Genomic DNA, 19136 nt, shown 5'->3' with positions numbered 1-19136 from the left:
TCAAATTCGCAAATTTTTTGCGCTTTGCGCGCACCATTTTCCCAAGTCTTATAACACCCCATTTCATTTGAGCACAACTACGACGATAGCAGCAAGTTTCTGGAGCTTATATGTGACGATGCTTTGTGACGTCATTCTAACCTTTTCGTGCCCCGACCAAACGTAAATCGTCGATCCTCTTCGGTTACGCACGTAGTCTACGTTATGTGGCCCGTAAAATATATACAAGGATTATTGTGGCCCGCGATGCTGTCAACCTTGGACCACCCTGAGCTATACAATGCAGTTATTTAAAAAAAATATGGGAATATCTAAAGCTCACTTTTAGCATGTGAACAAGGTTAATTTGTTTGTCTTTTGTGTACGGTATATATATATTTGTACCCTTACTACATTTTAGTTAATGTGATATTATAATAGTATAACGCGCTAATTTATGGTTTAGGGATTTTTCATGCCATCTAGGATTTTTTGACATAGCTTTAGGGATTTTCTGGTTTACATTTGTGAGAGCCCTGGCCAAGACACTAATGCAGTTCTACAAATAACAATATATTATTTAAATCAATGTATTTTTAATAGGTCAAATTTTTCTCATTTTTCAGGTCAAATATAATCGCCCTAGTTATTAATAATAAATGCGTCAAATAATGTGCGTTGCGGTATGCGGTATTCGTAGACCGTTTTGTTGCTTTCTACGTACCAAATTGATGGAGCGCCAAAAATGTTATTAAGTTTATTATCAAGCTACATTACTGCTCCGTACATAGTGTACACATATACTCTAATACTAAAAAACACATCTGGGACATAACCGAACTATATTTAGTGCACCTATATATTGATAGAATAGAAACTCGCAGTGACAGGTAAAAATTCGTTCGTCATTGCGCAGTGACAGGTGTCAGTGACAGTGACAGTGACAGGCTACATAAAAAAGTCACGACTTCTGTTGCTATTAGGCGCGAAACGTTAAACCGTAATGTGAATGGATGGACTTTACACAAATACTTACAATAATACGTGTTAATATTAAACCCCCAAATGTTTTAATTAATTATATTTTTTAACTTGTGAATCACTATTTTTGGCGCTGGTCTAGAATCCTACCACAACGTTGAAATAAATATTAAGCAATGCATAATATCTGGGTTAGGGTGTCGGTTAGTGTTTGGGTGTGGGTAGGTCAAGTAATAATGTTTAACACTATTACTGGACTCACCCAAACCCAAACGCTAACCCGCAACCTAACCCAAATAATGCGCGTTGTGGTAGGATTCTAGACCAGCGCCCACAAAAATATTAACAATAATTTACTAGCATCTTGTATTTGCCAATATTCATTTCATGGAACTTCACATCTAGATCTCGGGTGTGCAGCGCCAAACTTTGAGATGTACAGATGTGCAATTAAAAGTTATATGTAAATTTGAGTTTCAGGAATCTAGCACAACCCAACCGTTTTGTGGAATTTAGGTGTGGAAGTTATTGAGTGTACTGTATACGGTACATAAATTGCTTTCAAAAAATCTTTTTTAATACAAATATTGAAAAAAATAGGGCGCTCGTCTAGAATCCTACCACAACGAACATTATTTGGGTTAGGGTGCCGGTTAGCGTTTGGGTTTGGGTGAGTCCAGTAATAGTGTTAAACATTATTACTTGACCTACCCACACCCAAACACTAACCCGCACCCTAACTCAAATTTTGTGTGTTGATTTCATAACTGTGGTAGGATTCTAGACCAGCGCTTTTTTGTGCTTCATTTCTAACGAAGGTTGTTTAAAGTGTTGTTTTCGTTAAGCTTTTTGCGGATGGTTATTTTTTTCCACCAGGCCAAATTAGCACTACAATTTCTTGCATATTCAACAATAATATTTTTTTTAGCTTAAATGAACATATTTTTTCTTACCTAGTGTTTCAGCAGTTATTATACAATGTTTACACCAAATAGACGTACAGTGATCCAAGGAAGGAGGTCAATTTCAACTCCAAGAAACACTCCTTCGAGGGATGTTTCAAGGACTTCTTTACTCAGAAGATCAGTTGCGCCAAGGTACCAGCTACTATAGAAAGTATGGCAAGTGAATCCGCTATTGATTGCAACCGGTCACTCTTTTTTTTCTGCTGTGCACCCGCTAGATCTTGTTAAGATCTGCTATACTTTCCAGATGGGGGTACCAGTAGAACTACTAATTTCAGCATGTCTAATTTATTGAAAACTGTTTACCCTGAGCCATTTTTTAAGTCAATGCAGACAAAAACAATATTATAAAGTCCCAGATTAATCTGAAAAATAGCTTATTTGAGTGTTACAAATTAATCATAAAAAAATCAATAAGAATAAAACTTATGCATCCAAAAAGTGTTATGTTTTGCAGAAGTCCTGCCTTAAATACTACATCTACACTGGCAACATCAACTGTTGTATTAAATTCAAGTTGTCACAACATTCAATCATATGAGTCCAATTTACCTGTCCTCATCTCAGAAGCGATTGCAAAGTCTGATGGTATGTTATTTCTGTATACATAAAAGAAAACTTTGAAAGCCATAGCGAATACACTATTGAAAGTCTTTACAATTTCAAGTGGATAAATATGTAAGTGTGTATATCACATCAGTAAGTTATAAATTTATAGTATTGTTAGGAAAAACTATGATCACTTCACATATAATATATATTGAAAAAATATATTTTTATATATACTATGTAAACTATTTTTTTGTTACAACAGACTTTTCCGAATTGTCAGTCAAAATATATGACAATGGTTGTTCATGTTTGGTTTTACGTCAAAAAGTTTTTGTCTGGCTGCACCGAAGGTCCGAAAGTTTGAAGGTACTGTTACTGATTATACTTTGTTCTAAACAAATTCTTTAAGTTTAAAAAATAAGTGCTTTTTGTATTAAAGGTATCTGTTTGCAAAGAGCTATCCTTGCCAAGTCATCTAGCTGGTATGTTCTGCTCAGAACTTGTCAGTGTCTTGTTGACAGAAAAAGGTTCCAAGTCCATGTCGGTTGTTGCTGTATCTCGCAAGGGCCATGTCATATACTGGGCAAATTGTTTAGTGTCAATATCTTCAAACTCAGAGACACACATAGATCTTGTGGCAAATGATGAAGAATGCTTCAGTCTTATTTTTTGCAAAGTTAGTTACTTCTCAGTTCTCAAACACATTTATATAATTATTTCTTCGAATTTACCTAATATTGCTTAATTTTCTCTTTTTAGCCATTTGGGTATATTGTCACCACAACAATAGGAGCTCTATACTTTCTGGAAATTAATAGTCTGGTAAGAATATATTTCCTATTTACCTGTCTATTTTATAATGGGAAGCTATATTAATTGGTTTAATTTTTATAATGTATATATGTACTAAACAATCCTAATAAATTTCATTAAGGGTGAGGTGAATTGTCGGCAGCTGCATTCTGCTTCTGGTATGTTAGGAGGCATTAGCAGGAGAGTGTCATCTTTCTTTTTCACTCCTCAGACACAAAATGTCAATGTAAGTGTTCTGTAAACCAACACATGTTCAGTGTTCACTAAACGATAACATTAAATAAATACTTACACTTTGATTATATTTTTGGTTATTTTTTTGGTTTAAAGGTTATAATAAGTCATTTGTCCTAACAACATTTATAAGAAAGGCTTTGTTTTAATCAATTGGTGAAGCACAAAATTATGTTGTTTATAAAATTTATGCAATGGTGACCACATATGCCCTTTAATCTGTATTATTTTAAAGGTAGCAACAAACTTCAAAAAAATGTTAAACAACATATACCTTTAAGTAAATTACTTATTACTTGTGTTACAGTTAATTCAGGCAATTGGAAGGCGTACAATTGGGAAAAAAGAGTTTGGACTTTATTTACTGACAAACAGCTCGCTTCAGTTTTGGACTGTTGGATTTGGTCAAAACAATGAAGTTTCAAATGTTCAATTGGTGCATGAGATTAATATTGCACAAGCTTTTGCTGTAAATATTTCACAGACCATATGGGTGAGTATCTTGAAAACATTATCACAAAATAATACCAAAACAAGGATAGTGTATGTGTATCAACTTTAAAAGAGCTGTTGCGTGGGTCGGCCACAATATAAAACATTTGCTTTTATGTGAACTTATTTGTAATAGCATCTTTCTCATACATTATTTTGCCTCAAAATTGGCCATTTTTGCCTGAGTTGCGGTTCTCCTCCAAATGTACTAAAGTGTATCCAAACTCGTAATAGTAAAAACTGTATTTATCTAACTTTAACTTCATGAAAGTTTTTTTCTCACAACTAAAATAATCTACCTTAAGTATATTCCTATTTATTGTTTGGTTAATTTACTTATTTTGAAAGGGGGTATTGATTTGCAAAATTACTACTTTGCTTTACACAAACAATACATATTTTATTTGAAAATATACTAAATTTTAAAAGCTTGAGAAGCGCACAGCTCCTAACAAAAACCAGTCAGCAAGGTCTAAAACTTTAATAAAACTTTTATCGTTGGCATTATGTGTTCTGTTGGAGGGCCAGATTCTGTTGTTAATACACATACACAGCTTACACTAAATTTTATTTTGAAAGTATACTTTTTTTATAAAAAAGCATTCATAGGTCAACTTTTGCATTGTGCACAGTCTTAAATTAGCAAGATGAAACAATAGTACCTGCTATGTTTATTTTGGTTATAACTCCACATTTGTCTAACAGTGTTAACAAAAAAATATTTTATTATTGTAGAAAACTGAAAGAACTGATTTTGAATTCTGGCCTCTGGATTTGCAAATTGCAACCTCTGGTGAACAGGTTGTCATGTTGGTTGCTGCATTGGACCCAAATGATCCATCAAAGAAACTCTATTATGCACTTTGCAAAATAAACCACTTTCAGAAATCTTCGCATGTGGAAGTTGTGTTATTTGAGTACTCTCGTACTTACAAGGTTTGTTTTACCATTGTATATTTGTATGTCTTACTTTCATGGACAATATCAGTATGTTTTTGAAAAATAACTGGTTTTCCTTGTCATGGAAACAGTCCAACCACAACCCTTTGTTTTATTCCTAAGATCGAACAAAAGTTTCCAATAGAGATAGACCTAAATATTGGTTTACTCATAATGTCGGCAATATACTCCTACTGATATATATCGGTATCGCTTAATTTGAACTGATATGTTATGATAATGGTATAGCTGTTTTTAAAAAAAAATGTCCTATTGTTTGCATAGTTGGTATTTTTGGCAAACAGCTATAAAAATTCCAAAGAAAAACAAAACGTGTGGTTAATTTAAAAAATTGTTGTGTAAACAGTTTAGCATAGTTAAAATCCAAGGTATAACAATCGGTAAATTAACAGACTTAGCATATTATTGCAATCAGAAGTGGGATAATTGCAAATCACTACCGACAAATACTACCCAATACCTTTCTCCAAATCTGAGATACACAACTATCTAAAGCAAAAGAGAAGAGCTAAACCTAATGCAATAAACCTGGTTGACATGCAGAATTTTCCTGGCTTGTGTTTACTTTATATATATTGGTCCAAAGCCATCTCGGTTCTAAATCAATTATTTTTAAAAGAGAAAAAACTTTTAGGCATTATACTTAATAATTAAAAACTTGCAATATTAATAATATAAAAACAATAATAAAAAAATGTTATCCACAAGTTTAAATGTTTTGTAAAATATCTTGGCTAAAGGGTGCCACGAGATATTTCAAATCTATTTCAATTTTAATTTATTATGTTGGTGAGCTTATTGATACATTTTGTGTATTATTGAAGTGCAACAAATTCTAAATGATTTTTTTGCCTTGTACACAGTTGATATGTACAGTTTGAAGTTATTTTATTGTGACATGACAATTAACCACTTGACGAAAATGCTAGTAAAGGTCCTGCGAACTGTTTATACTCTATGAAGGGTGCCATAAAGGAAACCAACTAGAACAAAGCTTTTATTTACTATTAAGTATACAAAAATATATTTTAGAAAAATGAGGAGGAGTCCCTTTTAGATTACGATTTAGTAATTGAAGACCCAAATGCCCAGAATTTGCATCACGTAATGATGTGCTCTGCTGATCGAATCGTTGCAAAGAACCTTGCTTGTGATAACATGGCAAAGGGTGAGGACAATATAAGGTTCAACACATCAGGTAAGTAATCGGAAAGTTGTATTTTAATTTCATTGCAAACTATAAACATATGCCCTTTAATCCAACCAAAGTTTTATTTAAATTAACATTTTAGCTAGATAAAGTACTTAGTATGCCTAGTATTTGCTAAAAGTGAAATAAATGTTTTTGTCTTTGTGTCCCCCTATCTGAAATTACCACAACTTTATCACGTGTATTGCTGGGCCCACTAGTTTTAATTCTTGAAATTAGCGCTTTAAAGCGTTTTTAGCTATACCAAAATGTTTGGAGGACTGAGGTTTATATTTGTAGTACAACCAAATGTACAAAGTTTTACATTCGTAGCACAAAAGCCAACTGTTTTTGTGTTGAACTCATTTCATTTTTAGTAGGGTGACAGATCGTTTTCTGTTTTTTTACGTTGACATGTTTGCCTTTGTGATACCACCTTAGAAAAACTAAGCAGAATACGCCCTTGCCCGAGATTGTTAAAGGTAATCATGACACTCAATTTGGCCAATAGTAAGGCTAAATAGCTTTATTTTTTTGTTTTGTTGACCAGTGCTAACAGCTGATAATTTTACACATGAAAGGGTAAATGAGTGACAATATCCGTTTGTTTCTAAGGTACAATGCTCCCCTGGACCCCTGTTAATCGTTTTTCTTGCGTACAGCGCTAAACACTTGCTTCGTAAGTCGGCTGTTAAACAAAGTATTTCAATTATTCAATTTTGAAGGTGATCGACTTCTTGGCTGGGGCCAAAGTGACGGTAAATACGTTTTACTTAGTGCTAGCCATGGACTAGTGACGTGTACAAGTACGGTTCAAAGTAGACTGCCACAATCTATGGAGGAGTCGTTGATGAACAACTCGATTGCCGACCCTCAGGTATTTGCAAACTATAGGGCAGAGTTTTTCCAACAAGATACGTTCCTCCAGGGTTATACGGCAGATAATTTTCGGGGGTACGCGAGCAAGTTTATTTTACTGGAACTATGACGGTTTTCCGTAACCGTGATTTAAAGACTTAGCTGGCAACGTTCATGTGAGCGAGAAAAACACCATTCTGCGCATGCTTATTTATTGACTTGCTGCGAGCCATCTACAAATCACTGTTATTGGAAAGCTCTTTTATTTAACTATTAAATGTTTCCAACATAACTAACGTTTTGTGTTTATACTATTTGCTCGCTCTTGTCATTATTTTTTTCAAATAATATTTTACATTACTTTGTGACGTTACCGGCCGCAAGTACATCAACTGCAACAAATTTCAGTTTATCCACTGACGCTTGCTGATGATGTAATCCGGGGCTCTACACGCGTTATTTGGCCAAAAATATATTTTGCCAAGTTTGTACTTTTATTTCAGATAGACCAAAGTTATGTCTTCCAACCTTGTGGTTTCAATTCGTGTTTTTGTATTTTGCAATTTGTTTTAATTTAATTATTAAGCGGTGAGAAACCACGTATTGAGTATTGTATAGAAAATCAAGAAAATATATTCCCTATTTATTGCGCGCTTAAAAACGTTAAAAATTGTCACTTTTGCCCAAAATAAAAGTTATCAAAAATCTGTTATTTTTTTGGCCATTTGAATAGAATAGCCAGAACGTTCTACAAACCAAACTCGTTCCTGTTGAAACAATAGACCAGTTTTTCCTCGTAAACTCATTGCGGTCCGTCGCAAACCTAGTATCTACTGCATTTTTTTCGTGAAATTTATTTTATAAATAACTTGATTTGACAACCAGCAAATTACATTAATGTCCGACTTGTCCGTATTTTTATTATTGCAAAAACCGCAAAACGTTTTGTATTTTAACATGCAAGTAAATTAATAGGTTAGTCACTTTCTTTGATATAATTCAAGCCATTTACATCGTTTCTGTTGCACCACTAGTTAAGCTTTTGAAACAATTACGCTGCAAATAATTAAATCAATTTTCAAAAAGTCAAAAACTAAAAAATTCCAAGTATAACTGCAAATTGCGAAATAAATATATAAGGTTGACCGTCAAGTATATCATTTTGGACCGATTTTAAAAGTTTAGGTTTATGATACATTTCCCTTTAACATAGCACTGTATCTGTTAAGATCGCTGGTTTAATAATATGGAACCTATGGGAGAATTAAATATCTTAGTTCCCACGGCAAAGTTATCTTTTCTCAACGGAATACCGATTTCCAACAAACTCTCCAGGGAGTAGCTTTTTTCCAGAACGTCTCGTGTTCAACCCAAACTATCACACTGATGTTTGCGTACCAACGTCTGACACTTCAACATACATAACTTGATTCATTCCTACGTTGGTCTCATCCCTACAATGGTTTGACACCTTGAAATGAAGGTTATCTTTTTTGATTGTCTTTGAAAACCTTCTGAGATCTCTTACAAGGGAAGACCTTGCGGGCTGTGTCAATTGAGCTGGAACTCCATCTTGTTTCGGTTTCTTTCTACATTGCAACTTCAGTTGATGTAATAGGGATAGGAGTTGTTTTAAATCGACGCCCATGTTGTCCACCAGCGAGTGCTGATTAGACGGGGTTCGTAAGTTTTCGATGATTTCGTGTCTTGATGGCGATTCATACCCTGCTTGCCAGAGCTGCTGTTCAAGTTGATCGGCGGTTGGTGTAGAACACGTTTTCCTCCATTCCACCAGCAGTACAAATTTGATTAACGTGTTAAGTTGCCGTTGCCGACTTTCTGAAAAAATAACAGTAAATCGATCAGAACTATAATGAATGTTTTAGTCACATGATTTATTTTATTTAATACTTAAGATTGACATTGTATAATTACCATTCATCAACACCAGTTGCTAGAAAAATATTAATGCACTTAAACCTTTATGTTGATTTAAACAACGAAATAATATTCTAGTTAGTTTCCGAGGATCTCCTAGTTTCAAATTCCTGACCTGATGCCACTTGGTTGATTGTGGAATGTAACCTTGTACATTTAAACGAGATTTCCTGTACACGACTTTTTGCTAATGTTAATGCGACCAAACCAAGATAAGACGGCGACCTTGGTAACATAACAGCAATTGCCTGTTGAATACATGTTGTTTAATTTATTTTACTGTTGTACAAATATACATTGGACAATCATATTTGACACTTTGGCAGTTTAAATAAACCAATTCAATCTTCATTACCTCCAATTGATTAACTTTGAGTCGTTCGGAGCTCAGCGACTTGCATTGTTCCATGGACTCACTTCGTTGCATATCGTTTCCCATCTAAAATACTGCCTCGACTTAAAAAGTATTGTTACGCAAAGTTCGGCTTTTGCGGGGTTTTCTTGCACCGGAGAATTCCAGTTATTAAAATCTCCCTCCACTTCTTACCCGAAAGCAGTTGTTTTCTGAAGTCGCTCTCTTTTTTTATGGTATTCTGTTTGGCACTTGCCGAAGAACTTTTTTTCTGACAAGGTAATTACGTGAGCGTCTGGATTGTATTTCGAGAGGAGCCTTTCCCCTGTGTAGCCGCCGTTGGCCCGAAATAGCCCTCAGTCGATGTTCGCTGGCTTTTTTGTTGCGGCTCGTCGCCTGCCATGCGTCACACAATGCAAGTCTGACATTCGCGAATTATTTTCAAACCTGCAGTGTGACGTAGGCCGAATCACTTAAGCTTATGGCGAAAAGGTCGGCGACCCCACTGGGAGAGCGGAATTTTGGTCGGCAAGATGACGTTCGTTCGAGTGAACTTACCACTTGGGTACCTTGCCAAAATATAGTTTTTGTATAAGTGTTTTTAATTAAGAAAAATTAGTGACGTACATTTCTAGTTTTTAAAATCGATTGGTGTTTTATACTTTGTGGGACACCAGATCTTGTTGCAGTTTAAATGTAGTGGATTAATATTGATTCAATTAGTGCCTTATATTGTAATAGTCGGAAATTGTCACAATATAGCGCTACTTTCCTGTATCTAAGAACATGTTATTTGCTGACCAACCGCGATGATATGTCGCATGCGCTTATTTCGAGTTACCTGTTTAACCCAATTACTGAAACCGAACAACATTCCTCGCTTTCTAAATTTAGCTACGTTTTTTCTTTACAAATCGCTCAAGTCAAGAAGTTTAGCATTTTGGGGTTTAGCGAAGTAAACAAGCTTTTCTATTTTGGGATCTGCTTGGGGAAAAATAACTTTATAGTCTTACCCTGCAGGTTTTGTACGATATTGTTTGGACATGTTTATTAAACCAAAGTCAAAAATCACGTTGCGTTTTTAGACCCCGGATTCTTCCATGGTACAAAGTATGCCGGGGACTCCGGTGATGACACAAGCAAGAATGAACCAGATGGAAACAAGCGACAATTGCGTCCAACGGTTGCAAGCCGCCTTCATCCACTACTGTCGACACAACTTGGTACCGCAGGACATTTTACATCCTCGTTGTTTGTTTAATGCATATATTAACTAGCTTTATTAGCAATAAACAAAAGTTTGCTTTTTAAAACCTACTTTAAACTTTTAGCGCGTTTAATATTTGCTTTACCAATTGACTAAACTTATTGTGAGTCTTGAAAATGCTAATAGAATTGTCACAAAACACGCGGTTATGCTGTCTTGACGTAAGATCCGCGTTTGGTCTAACTTTAGCAATTGAAAGTTAAAAGTTTATTCGTATTTCGCCTAACTGTAAAAATAACTGTAAAATTCGGAAATTCTACTGCGTCATGGCGACAATTTTGCACTGTTTATCAAACTATAGCTATTTTGCGGTAAAGTTGAGGCTGTTTCTGTTTAGAAACAAGCGAAGAGTCTTGTCTCGGAAGCGTTTCCCCCCGACCGTCAGCAAAGCACGCTAGACAATGCTGTGGCTGTTGTCAGCGCTGACCTTTTGGACGACTACCCCGCTTCAGACCCAAGATGGGCCGAATCAGTTCCCCACGGTAGATATGAGCCTTATACAGAAAATATACCTCTAAAATATTAGGCTTTTAAATGGGCATGCGTATGGGATTGTGCAAGCCTGTGCGTTCGCATTATTTTCTGTAATGAACCAAAAATTCCCTTTTTTCCATATCTATTTTTGGTTTGGTTTAGCTTTGGCGGAAGTTAAATTGTGTTTTTAGTCGACAGCATCCTTTTTATTATTGACTTATCTTTGTAGCAACTGATTGCAAACAAAAACTCAACAGCTGCCGAAATGAGAGGCACGTTTTTCCTACTAATTATATGCATTTTGTATTGCAGGTGGCCCCACTGACTACGCTGGTTCTGCCGGTTCATTAATTCTACAACATCAGTTGGAGGACAAGCAACAAGCCCACAACATGTTTCTTAAGTTTCTTTCCGAAGTGAGTTTCTTGAGTTAATAAAAATTACCTGTTTAACCAATAACTGTTAAGCTTAACTTTTTTACGTTTTGTTGAGTATATATTTTCCGACTATTTTAAATTGAAATAAAAAGAAGTATCAAGAAGATGTCTATATTGCTATTTGCTATTAATGTGTTTTTATATTTAATTCACCAAAAGTTTATTTTTTCCAATTAATTTGATTTCATTGAACTAGTGTTCTGCTATAGTAAGTGTCTTAACCTTATTTGTAAATTTTTTTGCTGATTAGGATAGTTTTTTCACTTCAGGTAGGCGTGTGGAGTTGCCTTAGTCAATTCATGAATGGAAAGGATAATGTCATAACGAGAAGACTTTTGTTGGAACACGCTGAAAAGTTGTCGGCAGCTATTAGCCTTATTCGTAAACACCCGACGCACCAAGGTTGGCATTTTTGTCTTGGTATAACCTTTTTATCGTGAATCTGTGTAAAATTTAACAGTGCAGAAAAGTTTGTTAGAACCGCAACTCCGCCTGTACTTATTACTGTATTTCCAAAATAATTGCTTAGTTTTTGAAAGTCAATATAAATCGTAATATACACTGTCACTAAAATTGAGTTTTACATTCTTACTGTATAATAATTACCAGCGACTTACATTTAATATTGTATATGGCCTTTTCGTCATTTTTTTACGTAGTAGTATTAAACTACGGTAACTTCACTTTTTACAATACTGCAAAATTAAGGTGTGGTGGATGCATCAATACGCCGTGTGCTGGCTAATAGAGGAAAAATGTCGATGTCAGGTGGACTGACACACAAAGATTTTTTTTACAGAGAGGTACTACTATTAAATATAAATTAACAAGGAGAAATTGACGAGTTATATTTGTCTTTTTTAATAAACCAAAGCAGTTTTAGGATGCTTCTACCTATTCGTTGTATTTGGAAACACTAATGATCGTGACCTTAAAATAAACTCTCACCTAGTAACGGATTTTATAACATTTCTTGCTTTGCTGCGGTCCTCGGTAAAATGTTATTCTACCTAGGTTTCTCGGATTCATGAGATATTTGAATATCTCGTTGAGGAAGAGGAAAAGGCGATCGTTAATTGCAAACTGTCTTCCAGGGAACGTCTTACAATTGTTTCTGGAGTCAACGCCGTTTTTGAGGTTTGAAGCTCTTACAGTGTTTCGATGTATTACCAACTTTGACTAATTTATTTTAATAAATTAAAAAAAGGATTTGTGTTACATTTTATGTTTGATATTTGTTTCAATAACTTTTAAGGAGTAGCTAAATGTTAGGTTGCATAGAAATAGGTGACGGCCTTTTAGTCAATATTTGCGCTTTTTATGCTTCTCAACGCCCCTAATACCTGATTATTACCGATTTATACGATTTCACCAAGATACACGCTGACATCCATATTTCTCAACATATACTCTCGGTAAAAGTCAATAAACTCTAGGTAATCGACATAACCTTTCCATATGTATTTTATTTTATGTTGCTTATCACAAAGCAGTTACGCTTCGTTCACTTCCAAGGTATTTTTGATTTTCAGACGATGTTGTCAAGCGCTCGCGTACTTCGCAGGGCTAGATCAATTGCAACAGAACATGTTGAGCTGCAGGTGGAATTCGTTCCTTGGACCATTGGATTTGGTCGCACCAGCGTACGAAACCTTACTGTGCAACAAGTGAGTCGCAAGTAGCTTTTTTAAATAGTTTGTTAAACGTTCGTGGTGGTCAATAGCGAATCTACATAGAACAGTTTGATAAATTAATTACCATGTCCTTGGCAGATAGCCGGGTGGTTAAAGAGTAACCGCTTTATACATTTTTTTCCTTCTGTATTTTTGAACGATTTGAAACCCGGCGGTAAGATACATTCTGACATCACCATTTTGATAGCTGTCAAAATATCATTAACTTTATCGGCAATATGATAGTGTTGAGATTTTGCCAGCTCTACAAAAATCGCAAGCCTGTCAAAAATGTTAACTGCTATTTGGGTAACATTGTGGTTTTACATTTAACCGTACCTCCGTTCCGCCAGCACAAAGTCGCTGTAGAACGTGGCGTTCCCGAGGCCGAAGACAGTCAACAGAGGGCGGTACTCTTCCAGTCTCTTGTGACGCTTACAGATCTCGTACTGGACGGTTACAAGGAGCAATTGTTATCGCTTGCAGACAACAACCTACGCTGGATTGAAGTTGACGCGGCCTACCAGCGACATCGTCAGCAACTTATCGAACCACTATGTGAGTAACGTTTCGTAGAACTTAAGGACTTGGCGTTATGACGCAAGTTGTAACATCATTTTTGAAAATTCAAAGTGTGTATTAGTATTAAAACACTTGTATAATGCAGATCATTCTACAATAAAAGTAAGGTGTAAGCATGTGGGTTGTGGGCTTTGCAGCTTCCAAAAATAATATTCAGAAAGGTGGGCGAGTTTCGCTTATTCGTGTCCAGGGGAAAGATTCGGGGAAATTGCAGCATAACTCATGTTGTTTAAATGCCTAACTTTTAGAATTTTATATTCACTTGTAGGGCGACGTTTTGAAAATCCGTCATCTTGCTGTCAGGCTACAGTTGTAGTAGCACTTTTGTTACATAGGGTATAGAGCTGTACCAAGTTTTCATTTTTGGTCGTTATTGCAGTAAAATTACAAAATTTGATCAAACATCTGGAGTAGGTCAATTTATTTTGGGCAACACGCCAACAACCATAAATGCTTGTTAATTATTTTTATGCCATTTTTTTTATTTGAAAGAGTAATCCAGTTTAGGTATATGGCAAGTAAATGGCGCTTTACTTATAATTCCTTAGAGACGTGGTGTTACCTTTCTCAATATTTAAGCTATTTTTGCGTTCTACATTTTCTTTCACTATTCACCACTTGATCTTGGTATTGTAGTTGTGTTGTACATTTTCAGTAAAGCTTGGTCAACTTGAGAAGGCGACGAACCTTGCTGAGAAATATCACGACTTCTCTGTCTTGGTGCGCGTGTGCGATGAAAACAACGACCAGGAGAAGTTGCACGACTATATGAACAAGTTCGTGACAGAAGTGAGTTTAGGCCATACCAACATTATGTTTTATTTAGAACGAAATACAACAGATGGTAAAAGTGATAACATTGTCGCACAGGCTTAGAAAATGTAAAGTGGTGTTTTATTCGCCGTCCAGAATGTAATACCGTTTTGCGTGACTTGAGTTCGTCGTTGCTGTGATCCATAGACCTATTTTACTGATCATCGGTGTCAATAACCATTTCCGTATTGACGAGACACCACTTTGAGTTAACACACCTTGGTGCTTTGTTTTTAAAATGGGTGTTTTTTTATACGTCGTCCCTCGGACAACACAGGATATTTAGTTAAAGCACGCCGGTTAAGAAACACTGTTTTAGGTTTTAACATGTCACTTAACCCCCCAAATTTTTTTTTATTGTCTAAAGTGAAAGAAATTCGAAGGTGTTTACTTGATTATTTGTGTGATGTAGTACATGGGACATCATGCCCTTAACGTAATTATGTGCTTGCAATTAACATATGTGTTGTGGATTAAAGTCGGCGAAATTGTTTAAACATTAAGCATAGAAACAACCTAATTTGGTCGTATAACGTAACCGTTTGATTGCAGGGCTTCTCCGATTTTTTGTTTAAATGGTATTTGGACCGAAAGGAATACCAAAAGTTACTTAATTCTTGTGGGGATAAGACTCCCCACAAAAAACAGTTGTCTGTTTTTCTGTCTGCTCATCCTAAACTTGCGTGGATGCACCAAATACGAACAGGTTTTATACTATTTTAGTACCTTTTGTTATTCTTTTAAAATGCACCAAAAAACGTGTTCATTTCTTTCACTTGTATTTTATTAACTACGATTAACTGTGAATCTCTTTGTTCTGTTTTATTTTGCGTACTTATTCTTAAAGTTATTATAATGCTGTTTAGTGAAAACAAAAATGTAACAGTAACACCTATTGATTAAATATTCGCATTAGTACCATTGATATACGTTTGTAATATAAAAACGAATTTTTTTGGAAATCTAAATCAAGCAGCTCAAGTATTATTTTTGTTTCACAGACCACTATCTAGAAGCTCACGACACACTGCGCCGCTTAGCTGCAGTAGAGAGCGAATCCTTGGCCACCAAGAAATGCATGTTAAGTCTCGGTAAACTGGCTGCCGTGTTTTCTGAACAAACGGAAGTAGAAGTTCAAGAAAAGGTTCAAGGTAACTATATTGTTCTAACGCACACTATTTTAAACATAACCTTAGCCATATTTATTTTGTTGCTCGCTCTTTTTAGATAGTTATTAACCATAGTTTCCATTCAGTTAAACCTTGTCACTGTTTTACCACAGATATTGACACTGAGCAACTGTTGATCCGATACCAAGAGAGCCTTCCGTCGTTGGTAATGGAAAAACTGCAGATGGCGCCTGATACGATGAGTGTCTTCTCGCCGCAGAAACTTATTGAGGTCTGGATCGAGTGTTACGTGACACTTTTTTTATAATTCGGGTTTCTGTTCGACCTTCGTCATATTTTATTATCTATCAGCTGTACGTTGGTGATGACAACATAAACTCCAACGAGGTCGACTTCAAGAAAGCGTTCGAGATAATTCCTTTTTTACAGCAGGGTGCGATGGACTCGGCGACAGGGTGCGATGGACTCGGCGACGGCGACAACGAGGTAAATCTCTGATTTTATAAAAACTGCAAAATCTAATATCTGTTTATGCGATCGAGTACCTATGTTAAGTAATACGGATTTTTGGTAATTTAAAAAATTAAGATATGTGACCAGCAGACGTCGCTTTAAACACACATCGTTATAAAATGTATTTAGAAAGTACTTGCTTTGTTTGTAGTAGGGCTGCGGAGTCGGTTTAAAATAACCCGAGCCGACTCACAGCGAAATAATGAACTCCCGTGTCCGACTCCTGCAAATTTGCCAAATCCATCGAGTCCCGAGTCCGGCGCCGACTATAAATATTTTTTCCAACTTTTTACAGCACTAAATCAGGCTGGATATAAAGAAATCCACTCACAGGGGCACGCTACACCTCATCCATCAGATACATGGATGAAATATTTACCATATGATATTCCATCTTTACTTACAGTTTGTGGCTTTATGCACACGTCGAACTCGGGACTATGGTAGTTTTACGTAGTCTTACTCTAGTCCCGGGTCCAACTCCAATGAAATCAACCGACTCCGCCGAGTCCGAGTTTGACTCCGACTGCGCAGTCCTACTTTTAACATCTTTCAATAGAATAGCACCATGGGTTCGTTAATTTTAATGTTTCTCAAGCACTTCTGTTGTTTTACTTTCAGGATAGCGACAGTAATACCGAAGCCGAGACGTGGAAGCTTTACATTTGGTGTAAGGCGATATTGAAAGATATGTGGCGTGACATTGACCCAGCTGCCAACCCGTTTGAGACCTGTAATCACACCGTACTCTTCAGGCTGCTTAAACTCGCTTACACGACCAGTATGTATACCCCTTGCGAAAGTTATGTTGCCAGTTTGTGCAGAGTTAGTATGTAACTCCTAAACAAAGTAGAAATAAAACAATGATGTTGTCGAATATTCATCGGTTGGTATCCCCTTTTGTAGACGTATTGGTTGACATACTTCCCGACGTGGACAGCTTACTGCGGCGCGACGAACTTCGCGAATTGCGCAAAAACACTTCGTTCCAGTATTTGTTGCGAGCCAGCTTTGAACAAGTGCAAAGGATGCAGCTCACGTCAATGGAGTCGATGGTTGCATGAAACAACCACTTTACCGAACTGAGATACATTTTCACTGCCATTTTTATTTGAAAGTGCCTACACAGCCAACTAACTGTGTTTATCTAAGTTGTTCTCTCATCTATTACTGCTGTTAATACATGAACAAGAAAAAGTTTACTCTGTTCTGAACATGATTTGCGGTCGGTTGCGCTAAAAAGAACTTAAAAACAAAAAACTTTTCAACAGAACGACCATTGTCAAATAAAAAAAAAACATGTTGGATCACGTATTTTGCTTCCATTTATCTGTATAGCCTTGTATAGGGCAGTGCTCCGCAACCGTTTTCTATGTGCGGCACATCAACAGAGCTAAAACAATTTGGCTGCACACCCCGAAATATATGTCGATCGACAATAAACAACAAATGCAAATATCTTAAACAGGCAAAGGGAAAAGAAGGAAATATGATAAAAGGCACCAAGGGCGCCGAAATTTTAACGTATTACATTCCTTTGTAGGCCTATTCGGATTTTGCAAACCTCGCAAAATTTCTGAAGCTGGTCGAAGTCCTAAAAATTGTACTCCCTTGCAATAGCTCAGTGGTTCTCAACCTTTTATGCTTCGTGGCCCCCTTTTGAAAGGATATCGACCCTCGTGGCCACCCTGCTGATAAAAGTACCAAGCATTGTGTTTAAAGTATTTTCACTTGTTTTAGTTCTTCACGTTAATAACACAAATAGTGCCAATAATAAACAAATAAATGCACTTAACCCTAGAACTACCGAATTTTTTTTCTACGTTAATTACCAAGAGGGTCAATTGACCCTTCTGTTTAATATGACTGAGATTTTTGATTACAGCACTAATATTTCTGCATTTATTTTTTAGAAATTAATTTGTGAAGTGTAACCTTTATCTGTAATGATGTTACAGTGTTTTAATTGTTTCGCTTTGCGCAGTACCAATGTGTTACAGTAGGTATACCCAGCAAGTATTTGAAGCTTTATAGAAGAGCGTTAAATTTTGAACCAAGCTTTTTGTTTCACAGATATCCTGGAGCTGTTTATGTAGAATAGAAATGTTTGTGTTTTAACTCATTTTAGTTTTATAAATATTTTACTGGAATCAGATCAGTGGATTTTAGAAAAAGCTGATGCAACAATACAGTGCACAAGAAGTGCTGCGAATTTTTCAAGTTGATGGCAATTCAGATAAGGAAGACGTTGATAAGCCTGAACCAAACATGAGCAATTGAGCAAGGGCGACGATGAGATTTGATATAGAATAGATCGAGATTTTGTGCAAGAAGAGAGTAGTTTGGACAATCAAATATAAACTTTGCAAAACAGAGAGCATAATCAGTAAAGATGGTACAATTGTGTATCTGACATTCCACTTCGAAATGGACAGGAACCTTAACGGCCAGGTGCTATACAGTTTGTTCTTACACGAGTAGACCATTCTAAAGATGTATTTCAAGAGTTGCGAGGGGCATAGAAACCTTTGTAACATTGTTGAGGAATTTACGTTAGCCGAAGTTCGGCAAATGGGCGATAGCGAATTCTCTCTCCGTAAAGAAGAGTTGGAAGCTTTTTGGGTCTGTGTCTTCAAGGAGTTTTGAAATGAAGAGATGAACCGTTAACAAATGTATTGAATGAATAATAAAGACGACCTATTTTTTAGAAACTATAGTAACAAATTCCAACCAATGATTCGCTACATACGTTTTGATGATAAAACTTCAAGGCGGCTTTGCCAAAAACTGACATTATGCTTCTTCGTTACAAAGCGAAGAAGAATAAAGTTGTGTAGTTCACAAATCGCCAGAGATAGCTAATGAAGCGTAGAAGAGGAAGCCTGGGAATATTCCAGACTACAATACCACTAAGGGTTGAGTGGATAAAGCAAA

The 19136-nt window shown here is 36.1% G+C and overlaps 2 protein-coding genes across 2 annotated transcripts; one reads left to right on the top strand and one right to left on the bottom strand.

Moving 5' to 3' along the window:
• The first annotated feature begins 1921 nt into the window (after nucleotides 1-1921).
• On the top strand, nucleotides 1922-17376 carry LOC146168027 (nuclear pore complex protein Nup133-like). The gene is made up of 25 exons (XM_083382235.1): nucleotides 1922-2057; nucleotides 2383-2513; nucleotides 2740-2843; nucleotides 2917-3153; nucleotides 3237-3299; nucleotides 3412-3516; nucleotides 3832-4017; nucleotides 4752-4952; nucleotides 6009-6174; nucleotides 6891-7042; nucleotides 10399-10536; nucleotides 10918-11062; nucleotides 11367-11470; nucleotides 11761-11893; nucleotides 12200-12294; nucleotides 12506-12628; nucleotides 13024-13158; nucleotides 13518-13722; nucleotides 14402-14535; nucleotides 15112-15265; nucleotides 15561-15710; nucleotides 15842-15960; nucleotides 16041-16175; nucleotides 16824-16983; nucleotides 17109-17376. Exons 1-25 carry the CDS (start codon nucleotides 1939-1941, stop codon nucleotides 17264-17266), a joined length of 3552 nt encoding a protein of 1183 aa, XP_083238361.1. The 5' UTR covers nucleotides 1922-1938; the 3' UTR covers nucleotides 17267-17376.
• LOC146168028 (uncharacterized) lies at nucleotides 7924-9574 on the bottom strand. Its single transcript, XM_083382249.1, has 3 exons — nucleotides 9317-9574; nucleotides 9077-9209; nucleotides 7924-8862 (listed from the first exon to the last, which is right to left on the bottom strand). Exons 1-3 carry the CDS (start codon nucleotides 9398-9400, stop codon nucleotides 8402-8404), a joined length of 678 nt encoding a protein of 225 aa, XP_083238375.1. The 5' UTR covers nucleotides 9401-9574; the 3' UTR covers nucleotides 7924-8401.
• Nucleotides 17377-19136: the final 1760 nt, after the last annotated feature.

Source organism: Ascidiella aspersa, chromosome 1 (assembly GCF_963924565.1).
Source record: "Ascidiella aspersa chromosome 1, kaAscAspe10.2, whole genome shotgun sequence".
NCBI classification, from domain to species: domain Eukaryota; kingdom Metazoa; phylum Chordata; class Ascidiacea; order Phlebobranchia; family Ascidiidae; genus Ascidiella; species Ascidiella aspersa.
Note: the sequence above shows the minus strand (reverse complement) of the source record. Positions and strands in the feature narration are given on the sequence as shown.

Excerpts from the sequence above, each read along its gene's own strand:
- LOC146168028 (XM_083382249.1), bottom strand. The coding sequence starts at position 9,400 with ATGGGAAACGATATGCAACGAAGTGAGTCCATGGAACAATGCAAGTCG. Across the intron at positions 9,210-9,316 it reads TCAAAGTTAATCAATTGGAG|GCAATTGCTGTTATGTTACC; the intron begins GTAATGAAGATT and ends TGTATTCAACAG. Across the intron at positions 8,863-9,076 it reads AATCAACCAAGTGGCATCAG|AAAGTCGGCAACGGCAACTT; the intron begins GTCAGGAATTTG and ends TTATTTTTTCAG.
- LOC146168027 (XM_083382235.1), top strand. The coding sequence starts at position 1,939 with ATGTTTACACCAAATAGACGTACAGTGATCCAAGGAAGGAGGTCAATT. Across the intron at positions 11,894-12,199 it reads TAAACACCCGACGCACCAAG|GTGTGGTGGATGCATCAATA; the intron begins GTTGGCATTTTT and ends TGCAAAATTAAG. Across the intron at positions 12,295-12,505 it reads AAGATTTTTTTTACAGAGAG|GTTTCTCGGATTCATGAGAT; the intron begins GTACTACTATTA and ends TATTCTACCTAG.